Consider the following 17,955-nt stretch of genomic DNA (forward strand, 5'->3'; position numbering starts at 1 on the left):
GGAACTATTAATGTATTATTTAGTTGAAATATCCTTTATTCTTAAAATTTTGAAATCTCTGTCTACATGCAGGAGGGAAGCAGCAATAAACCAGAAGGAAGATGGGAAAGTGAAAATACTTACTAGAATCTGCCTTTGTTTGCAGTTCTCTTGCTTGATTGAGGAGGTTCTCGCTTTCATCTTTATGGTAAATAATTTGAGTATCGATTCCACTCACAGCCTGCAAAGGAATTGGGTGAAGAGAGTAAGAATACAGCACAAGAAATTTTCAGGGTTTTAGAATTTAAATGACACAGTTTATCTGCTAAACGCCAAGCAAAATTAATACCGCTTCATTTTCATAGCTCAAAAACAAGGTCAAAGGTGGACACAAGACAACAACATCCTTGGCATTTTCAAGATAAATGTTTTTTGAGGAAAATTCAGTGAATTAAGAATAATGCCTGACCAAAGCCCCACCAAAGTGCTTGTCATTTAGAAACCATCAACAAACAATTTTTGAGTTGAAAAAAATCAAAAGGTGAAAGGGATGAAGAAGTACAAACTGCCAGTTAAAAAATAGTTATGGGGATGGAAAGTATAGCATAGGGAATATAGTTAATAATATTCTCTGATAATAACTACGGATGGCGTCATGGGGGTACTAGACTCTTGGGGGTGGTTACGTCGTAAGGTATATAAATGTCTAATCACTGTGTTGTACACCTGAAACTAATATAATATTGTATGTCAATTGTAATTGGAAAATAAATTTTAAAAAATCTGAATGTATGCATAAAGCTTATTCTCTATCTCCAGGAACACATCTTAGGTATGTTTTATTCAGGGACTGTAGCTTTAAAAAGCTGTCCAAGGAACTGGCATTTGCTGTCTGGAGTAGGGCATGTCTTGAAGAACTTGCATTACTAAAACATTCATAACATAAATAAATGGTCTTTTCTTAGTTCTCCTGCTCTTTCTGCCATTTATATTACATTGGAAGCTCAAGAGATGACATGAGAAGACAGAAAAACCATATGCTGGCAAAAGGCAACATACAAATGAGCTCTAAAATAAGGGGATACTCACATCGTATATTCGGTCAGTGATGTTCAAAGCCAATTCTGCTGTTTCATTGGCTTCGCTAACATAATTGGCAATATTTTCATAGACATTTGAAGCGTCCAAAGCCTTCTGTACCAGCCCATTCATATCTGAACTGTGCAAATTTCTGTTAATAAACAAAGTTGTCATTATTTTTCCTTTTTACCTTTTTGGGAAATATGACCATATTTAGGGCTTGACTTGAATACTTGCAGGACCGCAGGTATTTATTTCCTGTTATTCAAAGACACCTGGCTTGCCAAGGTTTTCCTAAGCTGCCTTTCCTAGGGACACATCTCCTTTGCATTCCTCTGCCTGCCCCCAAGACCACACTAGTTTGGCTCCATGGCAGCTGCCTGTCTGGCAGTAGCCACAGGAAAAGGAAATGATGACTTAAAACCAGCCTTCTTCACCTCTTCAAGTGAGATTTTATGTGGCTGTGGTCAGGCAGAGGAATGATCCCCATCTACTGCTTACCCAGATCAGCATTGTTACTCCCTGTATGGACAGAGTTCCAGAGAGCAGTTTCCAAGCTCTCGGGCTCACGTGGAAAGATGTTGGGTAGTAGATGGCCACCCGCTGTGGCTAGGTGGCCATCAGCTGTAACCAGTTAGCCATTAGCCACTGATATAACTGCTGTGGCTACGCTAGGAGGTTGGTTGTTTGGCAGAGAAGCCAACAGCAGGTTGCAGATCATGTGGCTCCTGCTCCCTGTGTCTCCAGCCCAGCCTCCAGAGAGAATATAGCGGTATGACTCCCCTATCTATGGCCCCGTGGGTGTTCCTTTTTGGCCTCACCATGTCCTGCGTTCTTATGCGGGAAGCAGGAGCTGAGACCCTGCACTTCCTTTCCATAAAAGGAACCAAGGCTATCAGAGAGGGTGCATAACTTCAGCGTGGTGTTAGGTATTAGCAGGTTTCACTCTTTTTATTCAATCTTATTTTTCTCTTTTCTTCACCGTATATAACAGATCATACTTTTCCTAAGAAGGGGAATAACATGCATGGAGCTCCATGTGCAGATACTGGGTTAGCTGTGTTTCATATACTATGTGTTTAATTCTTACCACACCCATGCCCAAGACATTGCTACTCCCTTTCATAGAAGCCAGCAAGTCTCTGAGAGAGGGTATGTGGCTTGCCCAGGGCACACATTGTTAAGATCTATCTCACTCCTGAAGCCCAGCTGCCTCCCTTAAGCTCGGCCCACTCATGTCTACCCTCACCACTGCCCTATACACCATGTTCTCTGCCTTTGCACCTTTCTGGCCTCTGTAAGGTTCACCTAACATTTACTGAGTACCCATCATGCACTGGGCACTCACATAGGTGCTGACAATGGTATGTGCCGCAGATGATTGATGGGGCAACAGGGCAAAACAGGGATAAAATATGTGCAATGCTCGGTACCATGCCTGGCATTCATTAAACAGCAGGGTTTATTATTATACCTGAATTGGAATTTCAAACTATTCAATAATTCATTTTATTGACAAATACTTCTTCCTCTATAATATAAACTCCATCACCACCCACCCCCGCTTCTGCAGCTTATCCTAAATTCTTTATCTCAGTTTTATTCAGTTTTAAATCCGTCAGTTCGACCTTCCTTTCTAGTTCCAAACATTGATGACCAGCATCACTTTATTCATCAATAACTTCTAGAAGATTCTCTGTGGCCTAGTATATGACATTGCAGATCCCACACTGGCTCATCTCTTCAAATTGCCCTGATCTATCAAGCTCAGTCAATGGTTTCTCAGCCTCCTCCGTCCAGTTTCAGTCCCTGATGCCCTCTCAGGCTCAGAGTGACTTCCTCTGTATTTCCTTGGCTATTTCCTTCTCTTTCGTCCAAGTCCACCATCATTCTGGTTCCTCTGCAGCAGGGCTGATTTATCCATTAGGTATAGTAGGGGCCCACAAAAATGTTTTTATTTTAATTCTTTAAAGATCAGAATAAAAAAAATGAGCCTAGTAATGATTATATTAGTTTTTATGTCAATGCAGTCATGACATATAATTTTTAAATTTTTTATGGAGGAAGGGGCCCACTGAGGCAAAAGTGCTTCGGGCATGCAGCCCTGTTCCACAGAGGTAATTCTGATCCAAATACTTGCTACCTGATCCTTGCCACAACCCCTTGTTCTTAGAAATGGCTCAGAAAGCCAAACCTGAGGATGTTTTAAAAGAAAGGGATAAGGGGAATGATATGTTACAAATATTTATTAATATTTTAAAATTTTGCTGGCTAGAGTGGTCGGAAGGTGTACCAAAGAGCTTGAAACAAAGTCTCTGTTACTTTGTTTTATTACGAGGCCCAAAATAGCTACCACATCAATTTACAAAATAAAAATGTGCTTGACATGGAAGCTTGTTTATCTCATTTTGAGGCACAGCATACAAGTCGCTGGGAACCCAGGCAGATGTTGAAGAATATTCACACTTTGAAGGAAATACATCTATAAATGTGGATCCTTCCTGCAAATAATTAGTCAGAAATATCCCAAACACAAAAGGGACTTTAGGGTGATGGATGTTTCTGATCATGTTTCGTGTAAAGCACGTGGTGACTCAGAATCATGCCAGGACACTGCTTGCTGCAGTGGCATTTAGAGAAGATATGTGTTCGAATCCCAATCAGTGGGATGCAGTTATTATAATGACAACAGAATGATGAAGAGAGCCAGAAGATAGACCTCAAAAATAATCTTCTACCAATACAGCATATTATCCACAGCAATATTTTACCCAAGTTCCATTTTACTGGCTTGATAAAAGCATATTTCTTGGGAGCATGATGCTAAACTGCATATAACACTATCTCACACCAAGACCTTATGTGACATCTGTTTCTGTCCCTCCCTCCATCCCTCCCTTCTCAGGAAATTTGAAAATTTTGGCAATCAGGAATAAAAAGGTGACTTAAGTTTTGAGCAGAACTTAGTATTGGTTCTTATTTTGTTCTTGACCTTTACTGATCCGTGATTCAAATTGCCAGATTTGTAGTCTTTCTTTATAATTATCTCATTATTTATCTATTATTTAAGGGTCATGAATTCAATCCCAATTTTTCAGTACATTTCAATTAACAGCAATTCAGTGCCCAAGGGTTGTGTGACTCTTCTAACTGCTATGAAGAAATTGTCCATTGATTTTTCTCTTAACAGGTGTTGAAATAAATTAGTTCCTGCTGGGCATGGTGGAGTGTCCAGAGTATTATCAGAAATCAGTTGTATTGTCAACTTCCAACCAGCTTTAGTTAAGACAGTTGGGTGTGGAAAACTAATGCTGTCTATGAAATAAATAGGCAGTGATGGTAGATTTAGACCTTATAAAGGTCTAAAATATTATGATTTACTTCATAATATTTTGTGCAGCAGTTATGCTCCTAAGAAAAATGCATTAGGTCATCCTAAGAATAATTGTGGAACAGACCCTGCCCCCCCAAAAAAAACACAGGTCTGCAATCTGACAGATTTTTTTAAAAATAAAAAAAACTGTCTCCTCAAAGCAATTGCAATAAACAATGATTGGCTCTCAGACTGACCATCAACAAACAAAGAAACAAGCAAACCCAAACCTCAAACCAACCTATTAACACTATAACCCAGTAACTCTGGCATGCAGAATTGAATAAAAAGAAGTGATTCAACCTACTTAGAGATTTGCATTTCTAAAATCAGGATGTTACCTGCTCAGTTCATCAGCCTCTTGTTGAAGGTTCTGGGCGTGGTCAACTGCTTCTTGGACTAAATCATGACTGAGTTTACTTAGGTTGGACAGCTTTCCCTGTAGTTCATTTCTGGCTCCATCTATTTCAGCATAAATTCCTGATGCGTTCTGAAGAAAATATTTTAAAAATTCAATTGAATTTAGAAGAACTTAAAACATTTTTCCCAACGAGTATCCAAAGATAATCTCTAGTCTTCCTTATTGTGAAGTTCAGTAAATTTCAGGCCAGGTCCACATGAGTCTACAATAGTATAAGTAGATATTTATCTATTTCTCTTGCATCTTCAACTCCTTCTCTACTGATTGCTTCCCTAGCACTCAGATGTGCTCTGCCATCTCTGATCTGAAAACGAAACAAAGCACGACTGAACAAAGCTAGCCTGTGTGATGTTGCTCTCTCCCGATCTCCTAGTTCACTGGCCAGGAAGGAAACCTTAAAAGCTTGTGTTTCTCAGGGTTTGACTCAGCCCCTTACTCCCTGGGCGATCTAACGCCCCTCTCTAAGGCCAGTCTTTGAGTCTTCTAATCCATTCTCTGCCATCCTGCAGGAATGGCAATCTTCCTGTTAAGCAAATCGGATCATGTTATTTCCTTTCTCAAACTCAGCTATTGCTTTGTAGGAACAAATCCAATTCTTTAGGGTGTCTTCAACTGACCCTCCTCTCTCACCGATGTCATTATTTCCCACCACTCATCACCCCACTACATCCCATAGTCCACACTTGACTAACTGATTATTGTTTTAATGCTCCATAATTTTTCTGGCCCATGTCCTTGCACATATTATTTTCCCTGGGGAATACCTTCCTTTTCTTTTCTGTCTAATCCATCTGGAAAAGTTCTACTCATCCTTCCAAATTCAGTTCAGATATTACTTCCTTTATGAAGCCATCCCTAACAGCTCCAGGGTGAGTTCAGTATGGCCACATATATGTATTTATATTTATATATAAATACATATATTTATATATAAATATATAGATAGATATATAATCCACATATCTCATGACTATAATCCTTATACTTGAATATTACACTCACCAGATCACACAATCCTGGAAGGAAGAAACTATGTTTATTTTTATATTCCCAGAGTGTAGCACAGTTCCTGGCACATAGGGTTTATTTTTATGGAGACTGTATTAGAACTCCAGTCATTTGGTTGGTTGTCTGGGAAACAATACTTTGAAAAAAATTGTTTTTAATTGTATAAGCAGAAAAAATACCATGGACTTTTCACCCTTACTTGTTAATTCATTTAATAAATATTTACTGTGTGACTACTATGTGCCAAGCACTCTTTTAGGAGATAGAATACATAGCTGTGAACAGTCTCTGCTCTGAAGGAATTTACCATCTGGTGGGAAGACATGGAAAATAAACAACTAGTTATATAAGTCAGCAAGCTAATTTCAGGGAATAAAAAGTATTTTGAATAAAATACAACAGGTGAGATAGGTTAGAGGCTGATTGAAGGCAAGAGGGCCACTTAGATTGAATGGTCACAAAGACACTAGCCATTTGAAGATTTGGTGTTAGCAGGTGCAAAGGTCCTGAGGCAGGAAAAAGTATGATGTGTTTGAAAAATAGAGAGGTGTTGGAGTGTAACAGTCTGGATTATAGTGAGTAAGGGACAGAGTAGGGTATGAGATCAAAGTGGTGGGCCAGAGCCAGGTCACGTAGTGTCATGGGCCATGGTAAAATGAGCTTGTTTCTTACTTTAAGTATCACTGGAGGTTTTATATGGGAGAAATAACGTGACATGATTATGTTTTTAAAGGATTATTCTGCTACTCCTTAGAGGATGAGTCATGAGGGGCAAGAGTGGAGGCAAATGGATCAGTAGGAGGTCCTTGTGGCAGGTGACAATGGAGAGGAGGTGATTTAGACTAAGGAGCAGCAACAGAGAAGAGAGCAGTGGTGAGACATCAGGATTCAGCCTAGCGATAGGGCCAACAGTTCTTGCTGAAATGGGAGTGAGGAGAAAGGAGCAATCAAGAATGAATTCAGAATTTTGATCTGAGCCATTGGGTTACGTCACGTACTGAGCTGGGGGAGACTAGGGAAGGAGTAGGTTTTGTTCAGAATATGTTAAATTTGATATGCATATTACACTTTGAAGTGGTAGATGAAATTGTAATTTTGCTACAAACCATGTTGAGTTCTTACTTGAAAACGTCAAGCAAGCATTTGGATGTAAGAATTTGGGACTCAGTGGCGGTATCAGAGTCAGAGGTATAAATTGTGAAAGCATCCATATAATTGTTCTTCAACGTCATGGGATTCAGTGGGACTAACTAGGGAGAGAGTAGAAATAGAAAGGAGGGCTCAACACTGAATACTGAGCCTTTTATTATCCAGAGCAGCGATCAATCTGGCCCAGTGCCAAGTATGGCCTGACGCCTGTTTTCATGTAGCTCCTGGCTAGAAATACTTTTCACATTTTTAAAGAGTTGTAGAAACATAACAACAAACAACTACTCCCCCCCCCAAAAAAAAAAAAAAAAAAAGAAAGAAAAGAAAAGAAAGGAAGGAAGGTAGAAGTCTGGGTACAGATACAGGTGGGCTGGTAGATTTGGGGAGGAAAGATAAGGGGAGTTCTCTTTGTTCCTAATTTTTCAGTGAAGCATGAAGCAAATTTACCAGACTGATAGAAAGGGAGGTGGGTTTCCCACCAGTCATGTTGGCTGCACTGGTGTGGCCATGAGTCTGGGGGTACTTGGGTTTACTGGGAATATGGGGTTAGAATTCTATAGCAGAAGCCTAAGTGAGTATGGAAGTTAGGGGAGTTTGCAAAGAATAATTCTTGATAATGTTAGCTGCTTAAGGAGGGAAGGCAAGATATGAGAGGAGTAGAATAAATAAAATGGAAGAGGTCTCCATGTGGCCAGAGAATTGTTGGAGAGGGCATTCTAAAGTAAGTGAGACAAGAGATGATACTCAGGAAGGAGGTGCTTGACACTGGGATTTGAGCGGAGGTACCGTTATCGATGCCAAAACCTGGGTATGGCTGTAGAGGGATAACAGAGGTGGATGGGAGGAAAAGCTTGTTGGACAGGAGTTCAGTGAGTTGGAGGTCTGAGAGCTGGTGGGCTCATCCACCTGGATTTTGACGCCACCAAGGAGAGTGATGGGAGTAGAGATGGAGAGGATGAGGAGCTTGGTGCTGACATAGGCAATGAATGACATGGTGACTTTAAAATGATATCCGTTCAAAGGCAATAAAAGTGAACTACAAGTAATTTGATGATGGTTAGTTCACTGTATTTTATTGGAATATTTGTACTTCTTTGATTTTGACTGCCAGCTTTATTAAACACACACCTTATGACTAAAGAGTGAGTAGGATGCACCTAGAGCTAGCTGCACTTTCAACAGAACTTTCTGCATTACCTGTGCTGTCCAGTGTAGTAGTCACTGGCCATATATGGCGTTATTAAACACTTGAACTATGGCTCATGTGACTGAGGAATTAAAATTTTAATTTTATTTCATTTTAAGTCATTTAAATTTAAGTAGCCATATGTGGCTAGTGGCCACTGTACAATGAAAGCACCTGATCTTATTTTCACAAGGCCAGCTAACTTGATAGATTTGAATTGGATTCGATTATTCTTCTGTGACACTGAGTCGCTTTTCTAAACTACTATCAATACAAACCTGAACAAGTCACGTGCGCCCTTACCTTTATTATATCATCAAGTTCTGCAAGGGTCAGACGAGGCATTGTCAGAGAGTCCGAAGACAACCTCAGGGAGGTGTTCACGACGTCCACGTGGCCCGTTATTTGGTCGTGTTGTTTCTGCAGGAAGGAAGAGCAAGAAAGAGAGAAGAGAAGGTGGCTTTAGAGAAAGCATCAGGAAAGGTGGTCAATGTCAACTCGCCATCTTTGCACTAAGACAGATCTGGGTTCCCATCCCAGCCCCCGCACCTAACTGCTGTGCGACTTTGGGGAATTCTACCAATAGGATGACCGCTTTTCTCATTTACGATATGGAGATAACAAAAGTAAGCACCTTGGGAGCTTCAAGGCACTTAGCTATGAGTATTACTTCTAATGTCATCATCTCAAAGAGTTAACACTTTAGAGAGCGGCCTTGGACTCTTTCCTCTATAAGAGTAAAGTGGGACTATAGATACAAGATTGTACATAGGTTCTATAATTTCAATAATAGGAAAATGAATTGATTCAAAAAAGCATTTATCATGTGCTAACTTTGGGCACAAATAACTCATTTGGACCGAAATAAAGCATATATAAAATCTTCTTAATGTCCTTTTCAAAGTTTAAAATGGCCCTATTATCAAAGTACGAAATTGTGATCTTGCTTCCTCCCACTCTGAGCTCATGTTAGATGATCAGATTTTTTGGGGAGGGAAATTGCCCAAGTTACTAATATATTTTCTGATGAATGCCTTAATCCCCACCTTTACTTTTGTGTTCTAGAGGCAGGGATATTGTGATTCTGAAGAAATATTATGGAGCTTCGAAGAAGTTCATAGTTTGAAAATAGCACAGAATAAAACATTAATAAGAGTAAAAAGTAAAAGATTCATCTTAAAATCTGAGTAAAAAATGAGTTGAAGTTACTGTAGAAACAGTAATTTAAATTGGAGATGAAATGTGTAAGTTATGGTATAATCTAGGATATCATAAAAATAATTATAGAAGCCTAGATATAGAAGGACATACATTAAGACTTTCTAAGTTTATCTTAATGTCTTTCTTACTTCCTGCAGTCTTTCCCAACTTAGTGGAAAGGAAGATAGAATGTATCTTCTCCAAACACATTGCTAGAGGGGGAGATAAAGGTCTAGGGATAGAAAAGAATCCTATTTGAACATCTTCTTATTCAAGAACATTAAAAAATTCAATTTCCCCTCCATATCCATGAAGCTTAATATAGTGTGACTACCTGGGGTTAATTATTCTTATCGACACGAGGGAAAGTGGTTATACAGCTCTGCACAAAAGCAATATTTTAAAGTATACAAGGAAGAGAGGTGAAAAAAGGTTGGCATTATTTTGTTCTAAGATATAACCCCATGTGGAAGCTCGTGAATCTGAGTCTGCTTAAGAGAACACTGCTAACACCCTAAGGTTATAGCTAAACTTCAAAGACTTGTTCTAAAAGCACTGCATGATAAATTCATTTGCAGTAGTTGGAAACTGATATGCTTCAAATTAAAGGGTTCCCCCCACTTATCACATATAGACATTAGACAGAATGAATAAAATTAGCTTTGAAACAATTAAAGATATTCCTACAGATAGATGGTTAACTTGAACAAAAGAACGTTCTAGAAACTAATAATTATAAAGATGACATAACACTATTCTGCATGCTTCAGTATCCATTTAACATATGCCAAAAAAAAAAAAAAAAGTGTTTCCTGATCCTTGAAAAAATGCTAGTAACAGTCCTGGGAAGGGATAGCTTTGATTTATGAGAATCTCTAAACAGTGCTTTAAAAAAAATGCAAATCGAAACCACACTGAGAATGGCTATCATCAACAAGAATGGCTATCATCAACTGTTAGAATGGCTATCATCAACAAGACAAGTAACAACAAGTGTTGGAGAGGTTGTGGAGAAAAGGGAACCCTCATACACTGCTGGTGGGAATGTAAATTGGTGCAGCCACTATGGAAAACAGTACAGAGGTTCCTTAAAAAATTAAGAATAGAGTTACCATATGACTCAGCAATCCCTTTTTTGGGTATCTACCTGAAAAACTTGAAAACATTTATTTGTAAAGATATATGTACCCATATGTTCATTGCAGCATTATTCGTGCTGCAAGACACGGAAAAAAACCAGTGTCCTTTGATAGGTGATTGGATAAAGAAGATGTGGTACGTATATACAATGGAATATTATTTACCCACAAGAAAAGATGAAATACTGCCACTTGTGACAGCCTGGATGGATCTTGAGATTATTATGCTAAGGGCAATAAGTCAGACAGAAAGTTGAGAATCATGATTTCACTGACATGTGGGACATAAAACTGAAAGCAACAAATGAACAAACAAGACAAACAAATAAAAACCCAGAGACACAGACAACAGTGCAGTAGTTATCAGAGGGAAAGGAAGGAAGGTAGAAAACTGTAGAGGGTCAAATATATGGTGATGAAAGGAGATTGACCTTGGGTGGTGAGTACACAATGCAATGCAATATACAGATAATGTATTATAGAACTGTACACTTGAAAGCTATATAATTTTATTAACCAATGACACCCAATAAGTTTAATAAAATTTAAAAATAGTATTTAACCTACTTTTGAAATACAGAATCTTATATTCATCTGATAAAGATTTTTATCATTCTGTTACCCTTTGGGATTGGGAGTAGGATGGTAAAATAAATAAGTAATTATTAGTTGTGTGGCTACTGTTGGCCCACATCAAAATGATTAAATTATGTGGTTATTTTTGGTTTTGTATAAAGATTGGAATTTTGGTGTTATTCTTTTCTAGAGTATGCTGTAGGTCTCACAGTAAACTGTGAAATGAAGACACCTAAATTGAATTGGGGAGACAGATCCGTTAACACAGGGTTACAGTACAGAAAGAGATGTACTGTAAGAAAGATGAGCACAAGGCACATTATAGGATGACTGGAGAGGAGAAACTGCTAACCTGGAAGTGGGGTGGGCCTCCTGGAAGAGGGGGTACCTGGGCTATCCTGAAGGAGAAAAGGAGATGTCTGCTTTCAGGTAGATGGGGTTACTGGTAGTGTGATATAGCCTGAGCTAAACCTGTGAAACAGGGAAATAGCAAAAGGTGAGTCTGAGGAGGCTGGCAGGGGCCCACAGAGAGGGTCCCACAAGCCATATGAAATAGCATTGAGTACCCTGTACGACAGTATCTTTCAAAGGTTTTTAACCATGACCTACAGTGAACATTTATTTTATGTTGCAACCCAGTACACACATTAAAGCAGAAATGTGATGAAAACATCCCTTACTATAGATGAATTTTAATGTTTTCTATTCTATTTCATTTCCTTTTTGCTGGTTACAGCCCTCAAAACTTATTTTACAATTCACCAAATGGTTGACAAGCTGTAGTGTCAAAGGCTCTGCTATAGGTTATAAGGGGGAAATGAAGGCTTTTAATAAGAGCAAAAGGTAACTGTCAGTGATTTAGGTGGGACACTCTGGCAGGGTGGAGCGGATGGGTTGGATGGGAGCAAGAACAGAGGAGAAAAAGGATGAGGTTATTTTGGTTGAGAAATGAGGACCCAAACTGGAGGTTATAGAGAAATAGAAAAGAGGAAAGAGAGATAAAAATATTCCGATGGTAAAATTGGCAGGATCCTGTGGTTGAACAGATGTAGAGGTGGGAAAGAGGAAAACTGCAAGGATAAGCACGAGTTCCAGTAACTCTCTTGAAATCTGCTTGAAGGAATTATTATTTTGTGTTACACTTATAATTTTGTTGTGTAAGACAATCATGCATTTTTTTTAAACAAAGAATGCTATCCCGATCATTATTCTTCTAAAATATATTGGCTAAAGGAGTGCTCCTATTAGAAAATTGTGGTGATAAATGTAGTTCACTTTTATTTAGGACATTTTACAATGATTTACTGAGATGTAGCAATGATTGAAAATCAGAGCAATTTAAGTTGGTTCTGCCAACAATAAAAATAAACATAAGTGAATTAATGAATTTGCTCACAGTTGATTCCTATTTTTTTGCTGTAATATTTATAAGTATGTCCAAAAGATGCATGTATCTACCCACCAGCTGACCCCTCTCGATGGTGGTGGTTGTGAGTACATGCATCGCTCTGAGCAGACATGTGAGTACCAGCAGTTCTTGGCCGTCTACGTGTGGGCACGCACAAATCCTCGCCCATAAGAATGACCGCCTTTGCAAACTATGGCCATATCTGGGATTTTCTTCACCTCTTTGCATTTGCATGACCTTGGCTTGAATGAGACTCCCTATTTCTGCAGCTGCTGATCAGCCAGGCTGTGAGATTTGCTTCTTAGGCCTTTCCAAAAATTACGCATATCCTTTCAGGAACAGAGTTCTGGGCTGTTTTGATGTTCTAGTGCACTCAGTATAAAAAAATGTTAGGCGTAGAAGAATAGTTCAATGCTTTCTCACTTGCAAGAGTAACACATCCATACATGCAGATAAAAGCACCAAGAACACTTGCATTCTTATCAGTGCAAAAACCAAACAATTCTAATGGTTTTCTAATCTTGATTTTAGGTGCACACATTACCATTAGCAAATTACAGTGGCAAAAAATGTACAAATGTTTTAAAAATGTGGATATTAAATGTGCCAATATTTAAAGATTGTAGACCAATTGTCCCTTCTTGGTATAACTTCGTGGTGTGTGTGGCTGGAATGCATTTCCAGTTACGAGTGGCCACTGTACCTTGTGGTCCCGCTGCCTGGCTGCCGTGGCTCTGGTCATGTCTTCCGCATCCCTGACATGGTTGAGGGCCTGGTCAAGTGATTCCTGGAGGTCTGACAACTTAGCATTGTAGTCATCCAGCTGCTCCAGGACAACAGGAAACAGAGAGCGAGTATCATTGTACAGCTGCTGCCAACTCTCAGCCTGGTTCAACACTGGGAAGAAAAAGACACAGAAACTCAGGCTGGGCTTCTCCTGTCTCCTCCCATTCCATCTGGCATTTAGCTGGGATGTAAACCTGTCAGACAATGCCTTCTTTAGCAGCAGAGATTGAAGCTATTGTTCACATGTTTTATATTTGGAGTAAAAAAAAATAAAATACTATTTTGGAGGTGTCAGTGCCCCTGGATGGTAGTCAGCCAAAAGAAGAGATTGATTAGTTTTCTTATCGAGATTATGTTTTATGTGGAAACCATGTCATTATACTATATTGACTATTACCCAGATTATGACTAATTTTACCATATAAAGGGGATTTGGACATACTATAGTTTTACTATTAAAAATAATTGAAATGATCTTGTCTGTTACTGACAAATGATGTCCACAATCAGTCATTTTCTGTGTTCTCTCCAGGCAACTGTTTTTTAGTTAGTCCCTTTAGGTCAAATTTAAATCACTATTTTGGGTGGAAAGCAGATTAAATGGCAATGATATATTCTTAAACGTTTTATCCCTCTTAGTTCTCTGATCAAAGTGACATGCATTAGCTATGTGCTTTAATTCTGCTTTTCCTCCAGGGACTATCAGTCTTGTTCAGGTTTTGTATTTTCTTTCATCACTATGAGCAGAAGCTACAAGTGCAGGGCTGAGTGAAGAAAGTGGTTGAAGATGCATTCACTAGGCAGAAGGCGACTAAGTGGGAGATGTGATTGGTCCCATTTCCCCAAGGCCATCTTGTTAAAGTCCTAAATAGGCAAGGAACATGGAAGCACCTCTCTGTGACATTAGAGCTCCAGCCTTCCTGACTGCCAGCTGCATCCCGACTCAGAGATGGGGCCTGAGATTCTTTTTTGGTTCTTACTCTCGCTACAGCTTTATATGTTTGCTACTGTAATATGACTTTACGTCAAGAATATTCCTCTTCTAGAGTGTTCACATTAATTGTTAGCAGAAGTTGATAGTGACAATTGTAGGAAAATGATCTAGTATGGGCGTTCCTTACCCTTTTCATGCCACGGGCCCCTTTGCAATCTAGTGAAACCTTCAGACCCCTTATTATAATGTGTTTTAAATGCATAGCCTAAAATGCATAGAATTAAAATGGAGATCAATGTATTAAAAAACAAATTGTTACTATAATAACATATGTGCTTCTTTATTAATGTATTAAATAACAAGACTTAAAGGTGGGACTAATAAGTACTATAATTTTGAATTATTGATGAACTTAATGCTCTGAGATAACGGCAACAGCTAAAATATGATATGCAAACCTGTGGCTTCTTTTGTTCACTGTATAGATTAAAATGGACACAAATGCTTTGCAACTCTTCCCATTAAGAGTGGAGTCTATTTCCTCATGCCTTGAATCTGGCTAGTCTTGACCAATACAATGGATATGACATTGTTGAGTTCCAAGACTAGGCCTGAAGAGAACTTACACTTTCCATTCTTGCACTCTTAGAGGCAGCCACCATGTGAACAAGCCTGGGTTAGTTTCCTTGAGGGTAAGACGTGGAGGGAGAGGCCCAGTCATCTTAGCTAAGACCCTAGACACGTGAGTGAGCTCAACCATGTCACATGTCACATGGAACAGAGATGAGCTGTCCAGGTTGAGTCCCGCCCAGATTACCAACACATACAATCATGATAAAAAAAAAACCCACGTTATTGTTTTAAATGAATATGTTTGGATGGATTGTCAGACAGTAGTAGATAACTGATCCAGAGACCAACTCAGAGGTTTGCTAACACTATTTTGATTTGATGTCTACATGTATCATTAAAGGAAATGTTAATTCCTATTGAGGTTATAAGTCATTCATGGACCTCAGAACATCAGTGTTGCTGGGCTTGTAGCTTTACTGACTTCTCCACATAATTTCCCTTACTGTAGTTCTGGGAATTGCTTCCCGTTATCCTTCCATCCCCATTTTATATGTTTTCACCAATAGCTAAGTCCCTATTTCTTCTCCTCATGAGTAAAAGTCAAATTCCTTGTACAATCTCAGCTATCTCAAAAGCTTAAGGATGGGCCTGGATCTAAAAATCTTGGTCACATAGTCAAGTTGTGCTGAATGATTCCCTGAGGCCACAGGTAAGTTCTAAATATCTCTCAATATTGGCAATTGGTTGCCTTGACCAAACGTCCTGTGACTCAGTGTCCTCTCCTGGACCCACAAAGAAAGCAGACATGTGCTGGGCTCTAGGAGTTGAATACACCTACGTTCATGGGCTTCGTCTGCCTCCTCATCCACAAGCTCCCGTTGAGTGAAGAATGGTTGACGGCTTCTAATCTCCTCAAGCATCTTCTGGGCCAACACCAACTTCTCAGAGATTTCCTCAGGGCTAAGTTCCTGCTCCTCCCCATAATACAGCATCTTTTTGTTGATCTCTGAAAGGAAGGAAATGATGAGAGGAAGTAGCAAGGAGAGATGACTGGGCATTTTACAGTGATGCCACTGAAAACACAGGTGAGTGAAGGCAAAGAGCAGGGTTGGTCCTAAAACAGAAAGAGAGACTCACTGGAAGAGCACATACTGATGTTCATGCTGCAAGTACTGATGTCGGCATCCAAATTCATCATCTACTCCAGGAGGAAGTAAAACCTGAGGAAATCACTCTTCTTTGCTTCCCATTTAGTGTCTTCAGAATGGGAGTGGGATTTAATACAAAGCCTGACCTGATTTTAGCTGTGTCTGGTTTCCATAGTGATTCGAAAACATTAATATTTAAGGCAACAAAGCTGGGGTCTTTGATCAACCTTTTATACACATAACTGGAGAAAATGTTCTGAGGCATCTCCTGTTATATGTAGGAAGCACTGGAGATATTAATTGTACTTTAGCCAGGGATTTACCAAAGCTCTGAACCAAAATGCGAATATTCATATCTGTAGTTGTTCAAGTCAGTCTTTCAGATTATTTTACAGACTAAATATAATATAAAGGTGTGTAAGTTTTTTCTCATTAATATATACTGGTTTTTTTTGTTTGTTTGTTTGTTTGTTTTTTGCAGTTGCTATTTGCCTTCTGTAATATGACAGCTTGTCAAGATTGTGCCATTATGACTCTGGGTCATTTTCACCCAATGTTCATAAGTAGGATGGAGACTTGTTAGAATTGTAGGGACTGCGAGGCTCAAAGGGATTAGATGAGTTTTCTAAATACTAGCAAAGCTGAGTACTTCTTTGACTTCCTCTTTCTACTACCTATGATCAGATAAAAGTTATGGAATTGCCACCATGGCCTAGGTAGCTCTGGAAAGAAGCATTTTATCTTCCTGGCATAAATGAAATTGTGTGTCTATGGTTTACTATGATCTATGCAATTGGCCAGACAAGATGGGTAAACAAACAACGGTGTCATATAAATCATACCAAATAAGGGCTTGTATTTTATATGGCTAATAGCTTGAAGGTCACCCGTAATTATTTTAGAGATGGTTGGGAATAAGGGATGACACACTATTGGTGTTGTACAGCACTCCTGAATTGTGAAAGAAAGAAGATAAAGGAGGGAAGAGGCTTTTAATGCTATAAATAAATTATAGGGACACCACGATATGCTAAAAACCCCGCAAACTTATGAAGAGATTAAACATTCACTTTTCAAGTAAAGTCTAAAATACTAACTCCTGAAATAAACTAAACATAGATATTTTTTTTCTTTAGAACTAGCACTTGCAAAGTTGAATTCTTTGACATTTTGATGCAAATATTATATTTACAATTTTGATCTGTTTTATTTTAACCATCCCTTGTGTAGATTAGAAGAAGGAAATGCAGACAATAACATGTTGCCTTTGGTGTTTGAAGATTGTTCATCCATTATTATAAGGTAAAAACTAATGTAAATTATTGTTTCCCATTTGCACTTCTTTTGTAATTTTTCTTCATCTTTTTTAAAATTTAAATAAAAAAAGAGGGTTTAGATTCTTTCCTAATGAAACACTTTAGAAAATTTGAGTTGCAACAGCAAAGGTGAATTATTTTCTCTGAATGGCTTACTAGGATGCTGGTTTTATTTGCTGCCTAGAGGGTCATTTATTTCTTAATTAGATGAGCTCAGCAATCTCACTTTTTGAAAAAAATCAATAGTAACTCTAAATGTTATAGAAAAATAATATTTTATTGGTAGATGCAAAAGCAAACAATAATGAAGATGAGAGTGGGAAGTGTTTCCAATGCATGCCATTTGTTTTTATTGTATATCATAGGCACCAAAGGAAATACAGCAATTGATTAATCTTGGCTTGGCATATCCCTTTTCTTGGAATATGCTCCCAATACCTCAATATAAGGATATGAATCTCCCATTGTGAGTCCCTTTATTGCCACTGTGCCCTGAGATGCACTTGGTATTGTCACCCACCTCTTAATATATAGGATAATAAAAACTATGGAAAGACATACATACTGTATCTTAGCAGACTGTAACCCAAGGAATTCCTCTTTATATTAGAACAAACAAAATGACTTGTTTTCTGTTGGTAAATGAAACCTGATTTTCAATGCGTTATTAAGTCTTTAA

At 38.6% G+C, this 17,955-nt stretch overlaps 1 protein-coding gene across 4 annotated transcripts in view; it reads right to left on the reverse strand.

Annotated features, from left to right (window-relative positions):
- Positions 1-17,955, reverse strand: part of LAMA4 (laminin subunit alpha 4) — a 129,135-nt gene that overhangs the window by 39,868 nt on the left and 71,312 nt on the right. For all 4 annotated transcript variants that reach the window (XM_019735050.2, XM_019735053.2, XM_074333455.1 and 1 more), the window contains 6 exons: positions 15,651-15,818; positions 13,223-13,416; positions 8,500-8,616; positions 4,774-4,922; positions 1,069-1,210; positions 124-220 (listed from right to left, as the gene is read on the reverse strand). In XM_019735050.2, the coding sequence (XP_019590609.2) occupies positions 124-220; positions 1,069-1,210; positions 4,774-4,922; positions 8,500-8,616; positions 13,223-13,416; positions 15,651-15,818 (867 nt within the window). The remainder of the gene's footprint in view (positions 1-123; positions 221-1,068; positions 1,211-4,773; positions 4,923-8,499; positions 8,617-13,222; positions 13,417-15,650; positions 15,819-17,955) is intronic.

The sequence above is a fragment of the Rhinolophus sinicus genome, linkage group LG05, assembly GCF_036562045.2.
Source record: "Rhinolophus sinicus isolate RSC01 linkage group LG05, ASM3656204v1, whole genome shotgun sequence".
Classification (NCBI taxonomy): Eukaryota; Metazoa; Chordata; class Mammalia; order Chiroptera; family Rhinolophidae; genus Rhinolophus; species Rhinolophus sinicus.